Source organism: Ursus maritimus, unplaced genomic scaffold, assembly GCF_017311325.1.
Source record: "Ursus maritimus isolate PB19 unplaced genomic scaffold, ASM1731132v1 scaffold_4, whole genome shotgun sequence".
NCBI classification, from domain to species: Eukaryota; Metazoa; Chordata; class Mammalia; order Carnivora; family Ursidae; genus Ursus; species Ursus maritimus.
Window position 1 is genome coordinate 83702049 of NW_024426552.1, and position 19713 is coordinate 83721761.

The following is a 19713-nucleotide window of genomic DNA, read 5'->3' on the forward strand; positions in this document are numbered from 1 at the left end:
AACTCCAACTCTAAGCATGGGGTTTCCTAAGAGATGGAATAAAAGTTATCATCTATATTGTGCCTGACAGTCACAAAAAAAGGAAAAAATTCCAATTTATGATAATAAAAAGCTTACTTTATTTGGATTTGACCCAGTAACACCAATAGGGTTCAGCAAATCTTCTAATCCATGAGGTACTGGCCAAAGATTCAGAGCCATTTTTCCAGATACTAAAGTATCTGTGTAATCAAACAAGTTTATATTTCCCCAGGCCAATGGACAGTGTTCCTTCAAAAATGAACAGAAAAACATTCACTACTCTGTGGATTAAATTACAAAATGCAAAACACTTTTCTTCCCCAGAAAGAATTCAGTAACTATCGCTACAGTGGTATCTATAATAAGCCACATCAATTTTTTTTGAAAATACAAATATTTTGTTTTCCTATTTGAAATTACATGAATTTTTCTTTAATTATAAATAGGAAATATGAACCAAAGCAAGCCAGGCAGATATTGGCCTGTAGTCACCTAATAGATATTTGTGGATAGTCACTCTGTATGTTTAAAAAATTGTCAATGCGAATTCAGGACATGCTCATCATAAATAAACTCGGGAAGCTCTTCTGAGGTATTCTACCATGACACATTTATTTATTAAAAATTAAAAAATATTTGACTAATTATTTTAGATAAAGAAAAAATCCTTTCTTGATAAAAATTCAAATCAGCAGTATAATTAGGAGTTTTTTAGAGGTAAATATAATTATTCCTTCTGAAATACTTTACCTCTTTAGCACCCTTTCGGCCTTTAACAGAACAAATGGAAAGGCAAAGTCGAGCAGCACGAGGAAGATCAGGAATGTATATATCATAATTTAGCCATTCATTCCACCTATGTAAAATTTTGAAGAAAAAACAGAATTTATCAAAAAAGGCTTTATCCAGAGTATATAAACAACCTCTACAAATCATCAAGAAAACGAAAAATCAAATAAAAACAGGCCAGAGATCAACTGAATAGACTTACTTCACAAGATCATATCCAAATGGCCAATAAACATAAAATAGTAGTCAATATTATTTGTTATTCAGAAAATGCAAAATAAAATCTCATGGAGATATCACTATACAAGAGATTGGCTAAAACTATAAAGGCTGACGATACCAAGGCAGGGTAAGGACATGTAGTAACAGGAAATCTCACACATTGCTAGTGATCAGTATTTGCAAATATCCCCCAAGTGTTAACAATCCAAATGTCCAAAAGTAGAATAAATTGCAGTATATTCGTACAATGTAATACTACACAGCAATGGAAATAAACATGTTACTTACAATATGGATGAAATCTTACAAACATGAGTGAAAGAAGATAGACATAAAAGAGTATCTATTCCTTGAGTACATTTATATAAAATTCAAAAACAGTTCAAACTAAGAAATAATGCTAGATGTTAGGTTAGTTGTTGCCCTTCGGGAAGTGAGAAGGTTAATGGGAAGGGGCAATGTCATATTTCTGTAAATGTTCTACTTCTTAGCCAGCATAGTGGTTATATAGGTATTAACTTTGTGATAATTCACTGAAGTTTATGATTATGATCTATATACTTTTATGCATTTGTGCTATTCCTTAGTAAAAAAAGTAATTAAAAACAAACTAGTTTATAGAAAAGGCACATGAAAGAGGGAAACTAAACAAGAAGAGTGAGATTTCCTATTATGATTATAATTATATTTACTTTATATATGCTGTAGTTTTATTCAGAAGAACCCATTAAGTCAGTATGTAAATAAAATGAAGGATATGTAAGCAGAAAGTATTTGAAATTGAGAATAACTACTTCACAAGAGGTAACAGTTAACATTCATAATAAGAATAAAAAGTTGCTATAGAAAGTGATGACAAAAATTATTCAAATATTTATGATAAATTCAATTTACTGGATATTATATGTGAAATTATGTCTATATTTGGTGGACATATTTGTAAATAGCCAAGTACCAACACATTGTTGTTGTTGCTTTTTTAAGGAGTTTATTTATTCATTTGAGAAAGAGCACATGCAGGGGGAGGGGTGGAGGGAGAAACAGACTCCCCACCTGAGCAGGGAGCCCAACGTGGGGCTTGATCCTAGGATGTGAGATCATGACCTGAGCTGAAGGCAGTTGCTTAACTGACTGAGCCACAACAGGTGCCCCACAACACATTGTTTTGTCTTGTTTTGAAACATTATAGCAACAGTTACCAGTATAAACTCAGAAGCCAGACTACCTAGAGTAGACTCCTCTTCCTACTATTTTATTAAATGTGTGACCCTTTGTGATGTGATGAGCACTGGGTGTTATATACAACTAAGGAATCACTGAACACTACATCAAAAACTAATGATGTACTATATGTTAATTTAAATAAAAATGTGTGACCCTTGCTTTTGTCTGTTTTTTCATCTGTGAAAGGATACTACTACTACTACTTACTCCATAAGGTTGTTTTAAGATTAAATAAGGTAACACAAGTAAAGGGGTGCCTGGCTGGCTCGGTCAGATAACACAAGTAAAGTGATTAGAATAGTAATTGGTCCACAGTAAAAGTTCAAGTGCTAGACGTTAATTTAGAAAATTTCTTGAAAAGGCTTTTTCATAATTCTATTTATTATAAATAAAATAAGACTTAACAATAAAATGGTATAAAATTCTTTTAGTTAGCCAAACTAAGGTATAAATTTTATCAGTAAAATAAGTTCTACTTATGGAAAAAGATAAAAAAAAAATGGTCCTTTGATAAAGTGAAGGCTTACGTTTAAATGGGAGAACTCAGTAATTAGAAATTCTAAACGGAAAAGAAACAATAAATGCAAGTAGAAGAAATACTGTGGGATCTGGTAAGTCCACAATAACTCAGGAAAAACTAAAGATACATGTACTTACTGTACCTAGGAATTTTTATTACTTCAAAATCTTTAGAATTGCTCATAATTAACGAGAAATATTCTAACACTTTCTAAGAGAGCTATCCTATAAATGTAGTTGTTCAATACTATGCTAATTGACCAAAACATGTTTCTCCCTTCCTCTAAAGTCCATACAAACACGTGTGTGCACACACATCAATTAAATCCTTTATTTTTAGGCAATGGTTTGGTATGTACAGTCCAAATTTATTTTGATTTTTGGAGAGGACTGGTAACATCTATGAAGAAATCAGTAAGTGTCTACTTTATTTAGCATATGGGAAGTACAGATATGGAATAATTACTTAATCTCAGTTAGAATTTTTTTAAAATCAACTTTGCTACCTTTCTAATAACTTCATATTCTTTTATCCTTGATTTTAATTTTGTGAATACAGAAAAGTTAAAAAATCTACTTAAATCCTCATACTATTACCACAGGGATTTTACCCTTTAACTAGAGAATTCTTTTTTATTAAATATTTTAATTTTAATTCCAATAAAGTTAAACATAAACTATTATATTAGTTTCAGGTGCACAATATAGTGATTCAACAATTCTATACAGTACTCTTCATAAGTATACTCGTAATCCCCATCACCTATTTTTCCCATCCCCCCATAACCTCCCCTCCGGTAACTGTTTGTTCTCTATAGTGAAGAGTCTGTTTCTTGGTTTGTCTCTTTTTTCCCCCTTTGCTCATTTGTTTTGTTTCTTAAATTCCACATGACTGAAATCATATGGTATAGTATTTGTCTTTCTCTGACTCATTTTGCTTAGCATTATACTCTCTAGCTGCATCTATGTTGCTGCAAATGGCAAGATTTTTTTTTAATGGCTGAATAATATTCCAGTGTGTGTGTGTGTGTGTGTGTGTACACACAGCTCTTTAGCCATCCATCTATCAACGGACATTTGGGCTGCTTCCATAATTTTGCTATTGTAAATAATGCTGCTATAAACATAGGAGCACATATAGCTTTCCAAATTAGTGTTTTCGTATTCTTTGGGTAAATACCTAGTAGTGGGATTACTGGATCATAGGGTAGAACTTTTTTAATATTTTGAGGAACCTCCTTACTGTTTTCCACAGTGACAGTACCAGTTGACATTTCCAGCAACAATGCACGAGGGTTCCTTTTTCTCCACAAACTCACCAACACTGTTGTTTCTTGTGTTTTTGATTTTAGTCCCTCTGACAGGTGTGAGGTAGTATCTCCTTGTAGTTTTGATTTGCATTTCCCTGATGATGAGTGATGAGCATTTTTCACGTGTCTATTGACCAGCTGGATGTCTCACTTCTTTGGAGATGTTTGTTCATGTCTTCTGCCCGTGTTTCAGTTGGGTTAGTTTTTGGGTGTTGAGTTTTATAAGTTCTTTACATATTTTGGATACTAACCCTTTATTGGGTATGTCATTTGTGAATGTCTTCTCCCATTCAGTAGGCTTTTGTTTTGTTGATTGTTTCCTTTTCTGTACAGAAGATTTTTATTTTGACGTAGTCCTAATAGTTCATTTTTTACTTCCGTTTCCTTGCCTTTGAAGACATGTATAGCAAGAAGTTGCTACCTGTGTTCTAGAAGGTCTTTCATCCATTTTGAGTTTATTTTTGTGTACGGTGTAAGAAAGTGGTCCAGTTTTATTCTTCTGCGTGTGGCTTTCCAATTTTCCCAACACCATTTGTTGAAGAGACTGTCTTTTTTCCATTGGATATTCTTTCCTGCTTTGTCAAAGATTAGTTGACCATAGAGTTGAGGGTCCATTTCTGGGTTCTCTATTCTGTTCAACTGATCTATGTGTCTGTTTTTGTGCCAGTACCATACTGTCTTGATGATTACAGCTTGAGGTCTGGAATTGTCATGCCTCCAGCTTTGGTTTTCTTTTTTTTTTTAAAGACTTTATTTATTTGTCAGAGAGAGGGAGAGAGCACAAGCAGGGGGAGCGGCAGGCAGGGGAAGAAGCAGGCTCCCCGCTGAGGGGGGATCCCCGATGCAGGACTTGATCCCAGGACCCTGGGATCATGACCTGGGCTGAAGGCAGATGCTTAACGGTCTGAGCCACCCAGGCATCCTTGGTTTTCTTTGTCAACGTTGAGTCTTTAGAATTTTCTATATTGAATATCATGTCCGCTGCAAATAGTGGAAGTTTTACTTCTTCCTTACCAATCTAGATGCCTTTTATTCCTTTTTCTTCTCTGACTGCTGTGGCTAGGACTTCCAGTACTATGTTGAATAAAAGCGGTGAGAGTGGACATCCTTGCCCTGTTCCTGATCTTAAGGGGAAAGACCCCAATTTTTCACCATTGAGTATGATGTTAGCTGTGGGTTTTTCATAGATGGCCTTTATTATGTTGAGGTATATTCCCACTAAACATACTTTGCTGAGAGTTTTTATCATGAATAGATGTACTTTTTCAAATGATTTTTCTGCACCTACTGAAATGACCATATGGTTTTTATTCTTTCTCTTATTATGTATGGTATTATGTTGACTTATTTGCAACTATGGAACCACCCTTGCATCCCAGGAATAAATCCCACTTGATTGTGGTGAATGATTTTTTTAATGTATTGTTGGATTTGGTTTGTTAATATTTTGTTGAGGATTTTTGCAACTATGTTCATCAGAGATACTGGCCTGTAGCTTATTAAACAAATTTACCTTTTACTTTTATAAAACTAGTTTACTTTTGGTACTTGAAACAACTAGGATATATCTACCCAATATTATTTTGGGGTCTTTGATTGGGGCTTGTTGAACTCCTTAGAATGTTTATAGTTTTCAACAAATTTGGAAAATATTTGTTCAGTATTTCCTCAAATATTGTTTTTCTGTTCCTCACACAAACACCCCACCCAACCTGTGACAGACATGCAGTATGGGCAGGAAATAAACTTTTGCTGTTACAACAAAAATTTAAAAAGATCCTGTAGTTGTTTGTTTCACAGTGTAACTTCTAATTTAAGTGATGTACTTTCTGACTGACAACAGTTCAGGTACGGTAAGGAACTATTTTACTTCCTCCTGGTAGAGAAGGTTATCACCTCTTTGAACTTCACCTAGGCTCTAGAATGGTGGCCATACCTAGCAACTTATTATAAGACCCGAACTTTTCTTGACTCTCCTAGAACTCAGTCTAAATTCATTATAAAATTTACTTCCGGAGGTTTTACCAGTTGTCTTTATTGGTAGTCTACAAAATCCATCTTTAATCTTTAGTAACAATTTGAGTACTCTTAAAATATTTCTATTATATTCAGGGTAGATTCTTAATTCCCAAATGATTCTATAAAGAGCCAAAGAAATAGCAGGATGGCAAACTGTTGGATTATATTCCCTTTTATTTCTTCACTGTATTTCGTATTTCTAGGCAGTAATCATTTAAAATGTTCCCCCAAACCCCTCTCAGAAACTGATTCGTTCCCAAAGACTCTTTATTTGAATGTCATAAAGATCTACTCTTGTGAGTGATGTGAGTGCCTCAGAGTAGTCTGGCTCTGAAGTTGTTTGCCAACTCTCATTTCTTCTTAATGGAAATGGAAATGGAGGTAAGAATAAAATACGAGGTTTATGGATTTAATGTGGGGAAGCATCAGCACAAAATGTAACCATATTCTGTTCTCTACTTGATACAATGGAAAGAGAGAATCAGAAAAACCTTTGGATAAAATTTTACAAAGAATCGACAAAATGATCCTGTGATAGATACTCATTTGACTGAAAGTCCTTATGGTCTATATGTAAATGCCTGGTAATTTAACTGACTTGTGTGAAACTAACAATGCAAAAAAACATTACTACTTTTATTGATTACATTGCTAAATACTAACACGGCTTTTGGAAATATAAATCTATACACTTCCTTACCTGGGATTGGAACAAGGTACTCTTTGAGTGTTCACATTATCACATAAGGGTTCTCCTCCATGATAGATACCTGTTCGAACATAGATCTTAAAAAAGAAAAAAAGTATATGTATATAAATACACACAAACATAACACACACACACATTATAGAACCAATATTAAACAATGTTAAAATAATATAACTGATATGAATGAGAGAATCCACTTAAAATTTCTGTTCAGATGTAGCTTTTCTGTTCTTTCTTCACATATATAATAAGTTAATACTAATGCAGACTCTTCACCAAACAAAATGTGTTGCTGCCTTTAAGGGGGACATCAGACTATAAAAAATCAATAAATAGACTCACAATCCCTTTAGGCCAGGTATGTAATTCAGAGTTTTTCATATTTTAGAAAGATAAATTGGTATATATACTAAATATTACTTCATATTCTTAGCAGTTGAAACAGCACTGCATAAAGACATTAATATTTCTGCAACAAAACACATGTATATTTACACTAAATGGGATAATAAAGACTATAATATAAAGAGATAATAAAGACTATAAAAATTCTTGCTTCAGGTTAGGTCAGGTTTTGCTGCCAAATGAATTCTGTAAAACTCTTGGTTTTAAGAACTTAGATTTATGGAAATTAGAATTATTAGAATATAAGAATTATGGATATCAGCATTATAGACAAAGGACTGTAAGCTGTGCAACATCTGAGGGAGAGGAGCGGTTTTCTAGCTATCTGAAAACAGTGCAGGTCAATAACTATACATTGTTGATAACAAAGTTTATATAAAATATTTATATAAAATAATAAGCATCAACACTTGACTTTACCTTGTCAATGTCTCTAATATTTACATTCACATAGGTTGCACAAAGGATTTTTATTCTGAGTGCACTATTTATAACCCAAAGGGATTTTGTAGATGTTTCTCCATTCATATATGGTGTAGCTGTGGAGATGCGTCTGGAATATGAAGGCATTGTGAAACAGTCCATTGGCAGTTGGGAGTAAAGGCTTTCTTTAGCCATCAGCATCAAATTGGGCATCCTCCCAAGCATTATACAGCTTCTTATATACTGTAAAAGATTAAGAGGGGAGGGGAAAAGCCATTTCTTATAAGGCGTTTCATTTTAAAAGCAATAAACATGTAAGCAAAAAAAAAGAGAAAAGAACAAAGGAATTAAAAACAATGATCAGAGGATACGCCTTACAAAAAAAGCACTGTTTATATCTGAACAACGTTAATCAGCTTATCCATATATCTACAGTCAGGCCTCAAATATTAAATATATAAAATCTAAAGGAAAAAAAGCATCCATTCTCTCAAATTCATCATCAATCTCTCAAATTAAATATAGTATATATATTTTTAAACTTTAAAAAAATTTTATTTATTTGAAACAGAGCGAGAGAGAGATGGAGAAAGCACAAGCAGAGGGAGAGGGAGACCTATGTGGGGCTCGCTCTTAGGACCCTGAGATGATGACCTGAGCTGAAGGCAGATGCTTAACCAACTGAGCCACCCAGGTGTCCCAAATAATCAGAGTATTAAAAATAAACTTATGAAGCTATTCACTAACATTAAGCACTGAATTTTTAAGAAGTATGTCCTAAAAATACAGATACTTGTCCCCAACTTTTACATTTCATATTAATATTTTTGAAGCTTGTTACTCACCTTATACTGACTTAGAGGGTATTTTTCAAGGAAGTATTCATCACATCCACACACTTTTAAAATATACTTGCCCTGATATTCTAAAACACAGAGTTTTAGTTGTTCAGATGATAGCAACATACTTCTAGTTTTTTTCCTGATTGCTTCAGCAATTACTTGTTCTGGCACACAGTCATGGTTGATTTTCAGAGTATACTTCTGCTTGTCATTATTTGGAGACACTATTACCCAAATCACCACTATTATTTGCCCTATAACAGGAAAACATTATTAGATGCAATCACCATATATACTTCATTTTTCAAGAGACAAATTTCAAAAAGTACGTACTACCATTATTCTAACCATAATCAGAAATGACTTATAATCAAACTAATTAAATACAGGTAAATATCAGGTGGAAACCACTAATCTTCAAATATGATAGAGCTGCCAGGCCATGCCCAAATCTCATGTTTTATGGCAAGCACGCAAAATTGTGACTAGAGGGTCACAATACCTGAGGCCAAGCTAATTTCCGTTCTAAACTGCATCCCATACTTCATGAGCACAACCCCCATAAAGACTGACTCATGATGGTATCAAAGGTTCAACAGTACCTAAAGTAGAAGAGATTTTGGTAACTATGGGAAAGAATCATGGAAACTTAATGAAAATGCTGAATCAGAGGGAGAGAAAAGATAGTGGAAGAAGGGAAAGAATATGAATTTTTAAATGTTTTCCTTTTAATATCAAGTAAGCTGGGAGGAGGGGTAAGATGATGAAAATGGAAAGATTACAACTATGACAGAGTGGTCCAAGTGTTCACAGTACAATTCTTTCAACTTTTCTGTAGGAAAATTTTCATAAAGAATGCTGGCGGAAAATGAAAAGAGACTTTCATTTTAAAAGGTATGCTAGAGTAGAAAAGAATTTCAAATGAAGATTTTATGTTATACTATATTAAACTACTTTGAATAATATGAATGAAATAGTAATAAGATATCTTAACTTATTCTAACAGAATTTTGTATTTAATAATGTGTGAAAGCTAATTTACTCTAAAACTTCAAAATGAAACCTTCACTTTGTTATGTTGAAAATACAGATATCTCTCTGAAACAAGGATATTTTCACTTCCGAACAACAGAGTGTATAAATTTCCATGTTCACTTAATTCTAGAAATTGATACATTGTCAAAAGTCAATCTATATATTATCACTCATGATCAGATTTAATTATTTTATTTAATATTAAGAAATTTATTTTTCTTTCTTTATATATATAACAAAAATCTGCACATTTTCCCCAAAATTTCATTAAGTATTTCTTTCTTATTTTTTTTAAAGATTTTATTTATTTATTCGACAGACAGAGAGACAGCCAGCGAGAGAGGGAACACAAGCAGGGGGAGTGGGAGAGGAAGAAGCAGGCTCATAGCGGAGGAGCCTGATGTGGGGCTCGATCCCAGAACACCAGGATCATGCCCTGAGCCGAAGGCAGACGCTTAACCGCTGTGCCACCCAGGCGCCCCTCATTAAGTATTTCTATTTATACTTTTTTTATTTGTAAAAAGATAATCAGCTGCAACTTTATAATAATGAATTTCAAACTCAAAGTTCTTTAGTTTTATTTTAAGATACACAATTCACAGGGATCAGCACTGTATGTGCACAATTCATACAATCAATAAATATTTAAAACACACATATATATTTGGCACTCGGCTGTATCTTGTCAGTATAAGCAGTCCCTGTCTTCTTCAAGAAGCTTATCATCTACCTGGGATAAAAAGAGATAGACATTTTTACTATAGTAGCCAATTATGGCAGATTCACAATTTTCTTACCTTTATCTAATTTATTATATATGTGCTTTGGCAGTTCTGGTGAGGATTCTACATTTGGAGGATAGACATACATTGCTCTACTATGAGGTGAATTAAGATCCCGAAGATCCACAGCTTCTTTACAAACATTCAGAATATTTCTTCGGAAGTCCTGTACTTCTGGATCTTTAACCATATCAAATTCACACACTGGCATGCCAATAGCAAAACCTTAAAAAAATTATATAAAGAATATAACATTCTATTAGACATATAGTATGAACATATTTCTTACAAATGGGGAATTGACACATCTGGAAGATCAAAATAAAGAAGTCTCTCTGGGTTTAACGAAATTTTGATGAATACATAGAATAAATTAAGAGTTGACAAAGACTAAAATATTTTTAACATATAATAAATAATATATTCAGCAACTTGGAGGGAAGAAGCAAATATCCATATAATTTTTAAAAAAGAGTAACAAAACAAAACTGGGATATAACAAATCTAAGTCAACTGTACAAATGATATTTCCTAAAGAAAAATTTTTAGGATGCTACCAAGGTGTCAAAAATCGTTCCTTAGCCAAGCAGTCAAAAAAATACTTTTGATTTGTAATGGTTTTTATTTCAAATTCTATTTATTCAAAGTTAGAAAGCTAGTTAACTGATTCAGACAGAAATATTTTAGTAATGAGAAAAATAGTTAAGTTTCATAGTTATTTGATTTTAGAATAGGATGACAATGCCATTTAGTCAAAAACTGTGTCATACCAATTTCTCGATTGAGGATCTTTTCTTCTCGGTTGCCTACTGGCTCAATTACTTTTAAAAAGGGTTGAAAAAGCCGAAGGTCACAAAGTCGTCTTGTTTCATCAAAAAATTCTTCCCTTTCTGCTTCTTGGGTAACACTTACGAAAATGTAAGAAGATTCATCTTGAAGAAGTTGATGGAGAGGGTACTTTCTTGCTTCTTTAAATAATTCATGCTTTATAGTTATTAGTGTAGCCTCACGGAGGCATTCTAACGTCACTATCATTCCATTTGGTAGTAAACATTCTACTAGGATTCTTGGGGGCATCAAGTGGATGCCCCACAGTTCACCTGATGATGGTCTTGGAGGCATTGTTCTGATCCTTTACAAGTTTTACATATAAAACTATTTTAAGGAATTAGATGCGTGTCTGTCCCAAAGCAGAAATCTAAACCAAAGGAAAAAAAAAAACATATGTTAAAAGAAAACTAAAGAATATATTTATGGCATTACTAAATGTAAAAACTCATTTTCTGTAGTTTGAATTGATTAGGGTATTAATAATTTATCTTAAATACTTTAACAGAGACTCTTGCTCCAAATTAGGCTGAAAGAATTGATTCCAAAGTAGGAATTAGAAAAAAAAAAAAACACTTGTATTTAATTATATTTAATAAAATCATTTAGTTAAAAACATTTTATTTTAATAGATTTTTTAAGGTCAGGTCTTATCAAGACAGAGCCAAGGCTTTGGGAAGAATGAACAGTAAGTTGTAATTGAAACTAACATTCCCATCACATATCACCTTTATCATTCTATTTTATGGAGCAACAGAATTTGGACTGGAAAGGATCTTTTAGATCATGGGTCCAATGCTCTCATTTTAAAGGTGAGTAAAGGTGAGAGAAGTCAAATCTTCCTTTTCACTCCTTACCTCTACCCTGTGGTAATGAGAAATTACATGGCTTAGTCTTTTTCTTAAATTAATCTTTGTGATTTCCTTCTTTGTATTGATTATTGTCTAAGTGACATCTTAGACCATTCTTCTTTTAAAGTATAATTTATGTATATATTCACTATAATATAAAGTGTCATCAATGCATTTTCCTTGAGATATGGTGATGAATTTGAATGATCCATCTACTTTATCAAATAACCCAGCCCTAATACTTCTGATTGAAATGAACTGATCTACACACAAATGAGACCCACTGACTCTCTTTGTTAGTAAAATGTTCCAACAGTGTTAAGTACTTGTGATATTTTTTAAAATACAAAGTATTATTATGATTTGAAGCCCTCATTTTTAAAGATGTCAAAAATCTCCGGGATTCTTTAGAAAATACTGCAAAACCCACAAAGCCACAAATTTATTTTGTGCTGTTTATGTTTTCTTTTATTCAGCAATCTACACTGTAAAGGCATAAAAAAAGGTAAAGTGAGAGACACTATAAAAAAGAAATGAAAATTAAGTTAGAGAAATGAATCAAAAGGGCCCAGATAACTTATTATATTTGATTATTCTATGAGGCACTGTGGACAATAGTCATAATGACACTTTGTTTATTCACTAAAAATGTACTGGAGCTAAAAAAAAAATGTCCTGGGGCTTTTCCACAGGACCATGTTAGGTCCTGGGAATATGATAATGAAGAAGACAGACAGAGCCCTTGCCCTTACAGGGCAAAGTCAAGAGTGTGAAGATTATGGGTTTGTTAGGTATAGGATAATTAAATTCACATGTAATTAAATCCAGAAACCTGTTTTCTCTGACTCCCGTATGTCATACCCATCAACATCTAATCCATCAACAAACTTTGTTAATTCTATCTCTTGAATCTGTATACTCCACTACCACTCTTAGTACCTTGGGTCAGGCCACTACTATTTCTTGTCTGGACTACTGCTAAAGCCTAAATGGTCTCCCTGGATCTAGGTTTGCCCCCTACAATCCATCTTTCACTTTACAGCCAGTGTGAGCTAGCCAGGGCAGTAGGGTCTACTCTGAGCAGACATTTTTGCTGTCTTAGTTGCAAACAAATACTTATAGTATGCTTCAGAGTTCTAATACATGAAGATGTGAGAAATAGAAATACCAAAAATTCCAAGCCATCCCCTATCTCTAGAAATATAGAAATCAGTTGGAAGACAATACAGATGTAAAACGATTTTTAATAGTTGAAAATCTTTCTTCAAATTTATAAAAGAGACCCATTAAAGTTATAGGATTTAAAATATAATTATTCTATTTCCTACACTTCTAAATGAAAATTCATTGGTTAGTAAAAGGACCAGATGGATCAATCTGTGTACATAATTATAGAAGTGACTTAAGCTAAGCTTTTTAAAACATACAAAAAAATTTGAAGAATGCAAGGGAAATGCCAAATGATTACTTTTAAATGATGATCTGACTGCATAAAAAAGTTCAAATAAAAACAAAACCAAACCACAAGCCACACCAGAACAGCAGCTGTGTTTATAGTTTTCTTTGTTGAATGGCACTAACAGGTCCATGTTATGGAATCATAGGGGCAACTATTTTATATAATGAATAACACCTCAGAGTCTCGTATGTTCCCTAAGAATTACCAAAAGAGAAGTCTAGTATAGTAGAGAGATCACTGGTTCTAATCTTTATCCTACTATAGTATATTTACAGTTAGCTAACAATTACTAAATACTCCAGACACACCCTTCTCATTCAGAGAATAAATGTGATCATAGCTACAAAACACTTGGAGATCCTGGAAGGCAGGCACTGGTTGGCATGGTGGTAGTACTAAATAGAAGAGAGATGATGCTAACTTTCTTATTTGTTTTCTTATGTCAGGCCTTACTCTGTACAAGCCATTACCTCAGAGCTCACATGAACAGAAGCAGAGAAGAGGGGAATGGAGCTAACATTACTAGTCAGTATACACCATACACTTAGGTGGCAATAACCCTTTCAGAGTAGGTATTACCATTTTATATATGAGGAAACTAAAGATCAGAGAAATGAAGTTATTTAAATGTTAGATACAGATTTTGAATCCAGGTCTAGATGATTTCAAAGTGCACACTGTAACCATGCTGCTATTTGGGCTTCAGTTATGGCCAGGTAAGACTCACTGGTGGTGAATCAGAAAATGGGCTCTAAAGTTACACTGGATTCGAATTCTCACTGCCTTAGTAAATAGCTGCCTTGAGCAGTTTAATTCATCTCACTGAACTTCATTCTCCCCATCCCGTTTTGTTAAGTTGGGATAATGGCAGAAAATTCATCAGATTGTTGTATTAGATGAGGTAATATATGAAAAACATGTAAGCAAAGAGGCTGGCATACAGTAAGCATTCAATAAATGTTGAATATTAATAAACCTGTAAAGTATACCCACACTACCTTTTCAAGCTATTATGAATTATCCAGGGCTGGCACCAGATAGGAATGGGAAAAAGACGTTTGAGTTCTTTTACAGAGGGAGGCAAGTAAATAAGGAGCCTTATGAAGGAGTGCTAGTTTCAAGAGCTGAACTGGTAATGCAAGGCTCACCTACCAGTCTGGAATAGCACCGAGTGGCTCAGAGGCTGGTACTTTCACAGCTGCCTCTAGTTCCTTGGACTCCTAACATTCCTATTTAAATGGTACAGCTATCAGCAGCTTAAGTAAGGACTCCCTTGCTAACCCCTCCGCCCTTTTTGGGCGGGGGGGTGGGGTGGGGGGAGAAATACCTACTTGTGTTGGGCTCTAAGCTAAATATTCTATGAAAACTAAAGTAAATAAAATGCTTTCTCTTCAGTTGTTGAGGGACTCAAACTTGGAGAATGAAAGACAAGAACAACTTTGACAACGGAAAATTGTTGTAGGACAAAATATGAACTTTAGTAAAGTCACAGGAAATCTCTAACTGCTTGAGGAGGTTAGGGAAGGCATCAGAGAGGTAAAATCTAAGTGGAATATTACAGATTAGTAGGGATCTTGCAGGGAAGGAAAGGGGTAGCTTGGACATGGGGGAGCTAGATGAAGAAAGCGTTTTAGATTGCCACAAGAGTATGTGTGCAAAGTCAGAGACCACGAAAGAATGCAGCCTGTTCCCAGCAATACAAGTTGTTTTTTATTACTTGAGTCTGAAGTGCATGATAATAGGTAGGGTATGTGGCAAGGAGGGAGAGGGACGAAGAAGGCAGGGGCCAGAAAGGTGGGCAGACTCCTCGTTAAGGACTTTGAATTTTATGTGGTATGCTTTAAGTAAAGGGAGTCTTCTAAAGTATTTTGAGCAAAAGAATGACATGACATTTTTTTCATGATTTTAAATTTCAGATTTAAAAGAAATATATTTCTCTTTGAATATAGGATATAATCAAATAAGCATCAAACCAACGTGTAAAAATGGTATCTTTTCAATTTCTCTAATTTGGAAAAAAAAAACCCTAAAGTTAAGAAATCTATATACATATGAACATTTTAAATAAAAGGGCCTTTACACTACAGAAGAAATTAAATGCTGATAAAGAAGGTGGAATTATCCAAATATAAGTGCATAATCTGCTTACAAAGGAACTTACTTGAAAACAAGAGGGGGATAAATCACTATAAAGCTAATATTTAAAAATAAGAATCTCTGCAATTTGGCAGTTTGAAGTCACAAACATGTATTTACTAAAAAATAAAATACTTTAAGAGTAAGGAACTACTCTATTTTTTTTTTTTCTTTCTTTTCTTTACAGACCCTTGTGTTGAGAGCTGACTTTCCACAGATTGCAATGAGCTATATTCCCCTATGTGGGAAACCCCAACCCAGAAGCAGGGTCTGCCAATGGTTTAGCACCAGGGTCCCCATGAATATGTACTGAGTGACCGTGAGGGGCAGCCCCCTTTCTGGTCATGCCCCATTTCCAGGGACAAGGGGCTCTGCACCAGACCCCAGCCTTGACACTACTGGGCTTTTGAGTTCAGAACGCCCAGACTAAATATTGATATACTGAAAAATCACAACTATTCAGGACTCTTAGGAAATAAAATGGTTTTACTTATCCTAACTTTTTATATATCTAATGATAAGCTATTTCAATTGGGGTGCTCCTGCTCTCTTAAAAGAGTATACATAACTCACAATTTACCCTTTTCTTGATGAATTACAGTTCTCATTATAAAACCAATTACTGTGCTATTCTGAAACACTATACAGCAAAGCACTTCAGTATTATTGAAGAGTCTGAGTGTATTTTTGGCCCTATCCCCAGTGACCCCAGGCTGGAGATGATGCTTTTTAAAATGGCCCCCATCCTTGTTTTCCAGTAGTCAACGGTCACTTTTCAGCTGTGGCCAGCCTGCCTATGATAGTAACCTCCTCTTCTTCAGTTGCTCATTTCTAGCCAGCAACAACACTGACTACGATTTTATAATAATCTCTAGACCAGAGAACAACAGACCAAATGATAATACCAGAGCCACTGCTGTAGGAACTTAGGAGTACAACATATGTAACAGATACCATGCTGGTCGGAGATTTTGTTTTCTTCCTTGTTCCGGTGTTAACATTACTGTTAAAAATTACTGTGTTTGGGCAGGAGGCACTGAAAGTCTTTGGTTCTTAGAAGGCCTGAACCCACATTCATTTCTTGGTTAGGGCTGGGTCTGCATTAGCAGTCCAAGTGAGGGCAATGGTATTGCTCAGCTGGAGTAAAGACAACTTTAAGCACAAAATAAGCAGCAGAAATGAACAGTAGAAAAATAATTTCAGACTCTCCATTGTCACTTGACTTTTATAAGTTGAGGGTTTCTTAATTCATTGGACAATTTAATTTAAACATCTAATGTGCACTCTTTCAGCCCAAGAAGACAATGACATTTTGACAATTTGTTTTTTAACTCCTAAATTCAAAGCCTTTCCTTGCTTATATTAATATAACGGTATTTTCAGGTTTCATTGTTTTAGGCAAAGATTGTCAAACTATGGCCCACATGCCAAATCCAGCTCACCATCTGCTTTTGTAAATAAATTTAAATGGGAACCCAGACAATAAATTCTGTTCGTATATTGTCAATGATGATTTCCCACTACAACAGAGTTGAGCAGATGCTATAAAGCCCATGGGGCTTAAAACATTTAATATTCGGTCCTTTACAGAAAAGCTTGCTGGCCTCTGATATCAGAATTATCCAATAAATCAACCTGAGAATTTTCTTTCTTTCTTTCTTTTTTAAAAATATTTATTTATTTATTTGAGAGAGAAAGAGCATGAGCATGAGTGAGGGGAGGAACAGAGGGAGAAGGAGAGTCTCAAACAGACTCCCTGCTGAGCACAGAGTCTGATGTGGGGCTCAATCTCAGGACCTTGAGATCATGACCTGAGCCGAAATCAAGAGTCGGATGCTTAACAACTAAGCCATCCAGATGCCCTCAACTAGAGAATTTTCTAAATGGACATCACTTAATAAATCATCCTTACCCCTGCCTTTTGGACCACAATCCTACACTTTCACTTGAAGTCCTCTGGGGCTGAGGTGGAGAGGAAGCATTAATTTTAAGCCAGTGAAGTTAAAATCCTGAAACAGGAAAGTATCTCAGAAGTCACTAAATTGAATATTTTCAGTGTTGGGAGATCTGATGTAGAAGTTTTTGTGGAGCACTTTTGTGGAGCACTTTTGTGGAGCACTTCTGAAGTTATCCCTAAACGTTATTTCTAAACTTCTTTATTCCATCGTTTCTGCCTTTTCTATCTCTTCACATGTTTGTCAGCTATTAGAATTTTCTCTGGGTCTTTTTACCCCCAATTCCTTTAACCATAATTCAAGAGATAGTTTATCATCATCTTTGCCATCACTTAAAGTGTTCTTTTGCTAATTAATATTCATCTCAAAATGCAGCAACCAAAATCTAGTATGTACCTACGAATTATGAGCCTCTATAAATACATTCTAAGACTGCAGAGACTTTTTCTGACTTGATTACTTTAATGCATACTTTAGATATTTTAATTCAGGTTTCAATTTCAAAAGTGTATTATATTTAAAACAGTTATTTGTTTTTAAAATAATCAATATTACATCTGCATCAGAAAGTCATTAAAATAAGAAAGCTATTTTGAGGGGTGTCTGGGTGGCTCAGTCGTTAAGCATCTGCCTTCGGCTCAGGGCCTGATCCCAGGGTCCTGGGATTGAGCCCCGCATCGGGCTTCCTGCTCCGCTGGGAGCCTGCTTCTTCCTCTCCCACTCCCCCTGCTTGTGTTTCCTCTCTTGCTGGCTGTCTCTCTCTCTGTCAAAAAAATAAATAAAATCTTAAAAAAAAAAAAAAAAGCAAGCTATTTTGAAGTGTATGCTTGGAAATTTAAAGGGATATCTATACTGACTCTATTGGCAGCTTAATCACCTCAAACAGCCATAATCCGGTAAAATAAGCATCTTGTATCTACTAGGTATCTATGTTCCACAAATACAGAAGCTTCATAAGTATTTACCAAGTGGACCAAAGTTTTACAAATACTTATTTCTTATTTAACCTATACATTTAACCAATGTTATTTGATTTAATGGACACATTTATAAATGAGTATATTTAGATATATGTTGACAAAATATTTTCCACCCTCATTCTCAGAGAGGTCCACGGGAAAACATTAACATGCTGTTTTGTTGCTAACTCAGTTGCATCTCTTTATTTGCTCATGAACTAGAAAATACACTTTCCTGTTTTTTTAAATTAACAAATGAATCCTTACTTTAGTGTGATTTAGAACAAAATAAAAAAACTTGCCTCTATACTTCCTACAGAAATAACATGATTAAAATCTGGATTAATAATTCTATGATCTGATTACTCTCCTTAAAAGTTACTTTAAATACTTCCAGTGAATTACTCCTTTTCTTAATGTTACCCAGCCTCTTACATGCATGTCTCTGATTATACCTTAATACATTCTTATTAAAATTATCTATATCCATATTTGACTTCCTATTAGACTATGAACTTTTTCAGCATAGGTCTTTTTGGGGTCACTACAGTCCTGGAGCATAAGAAGTAGGAAAACTAAATTGTTAAAGTTATCCCAGAGAAAGTCCCAGGGCCTGAAACAAAGAGAAGTAGCAATAGTAGTAAGAAAGAGATGGAAGAAGACACCTTATAAAGGGAAATCAAAAGCACTGAGAGATTAACTGGATTTGAAGGATAAGCAGCATAATTTTAAACAAATTTCACTGCAGTGAAATGCATGGGAAGCAAGTGTTTTTCGGTACAATTTTTCATGAGCCCCAGTTAGGGCCTCTAAAATTCTCTTCCTCCAAGAGTCACTGAGCTGTTGTTGGAGTGAGTCCAAAGGGACAGCTGTAATATACACTAGTGCTGGAAGGATGCATTTTATCCACTTCTTTCAAAATGCTGTCCTTCACTGACCTTTACAAGCTGACCATGAGAAAACAGATTTAACTCATTCTCTTAGTTATTCAGAGAGAGACCTTAACAACTTCAGGGTGTAAAACTGAGTTCTCATGACCATAGTATGCAGAAAATTCAAATTCCTTTAGAAGGGGATATAATTCATTTTCACTATTAAATTCACAGTGCTGTGAAATACACTTCAGAGATTTAAAAATACATTTCAGAGATTTAATGATTTATTTAAAACAAGGGTTTCCACATATGAGGTTCACAGATGGGCTTAGGAAGGGTCTGTGCTGATG

At 34.4% G+C, this 19713-nt stretch overlaps 1 protein-coding gene across 1 annotated transcript in view; it reads right to left on the reverse strand.

Annotated features, from left to right (window-relative positions):
• Positions 1–19713, reverse strand: part of PIK3CA (phosphatidylinositol-4,5-bisphosphate 3-kinase catalytic subunit alpha) — a 77207-nt gene that overhangs the window by 18975 nt on the left and 38519 nt on the right. The window contains exons 2-9 of the mRNA XM_040621582.1: positions 11071–11498; positions 10316–10525; positions 8487–8737; positions 7639–7884; positions 6805–6890; positions 772–877; positions 118–270; positions 1–26 (exon numbers count right to left, since the gene is read on the reverse strand). The exon at positions 1–26 is cut by the window's left edge and continues 109 nt beyond it. Coding sequence (XP_040477516.1) covers positions 1–26; positions 118–270; positions 772–877; positions 6805–6890; positions 7639–7884; positions 8487–8737; positions 10316–10525; positions 11071–11422 — 1430 coding nt within the window. The 5' untranslated portion in view covers positions 11423–11498. The remainder of the gene's footprint in view (positions 27–117; positions 271–771; positions 878–6804; positions 6891–7638; positions 7885–8486; positions 8738–10315; positions 10526–11070; positions 11499–19713) is intronic.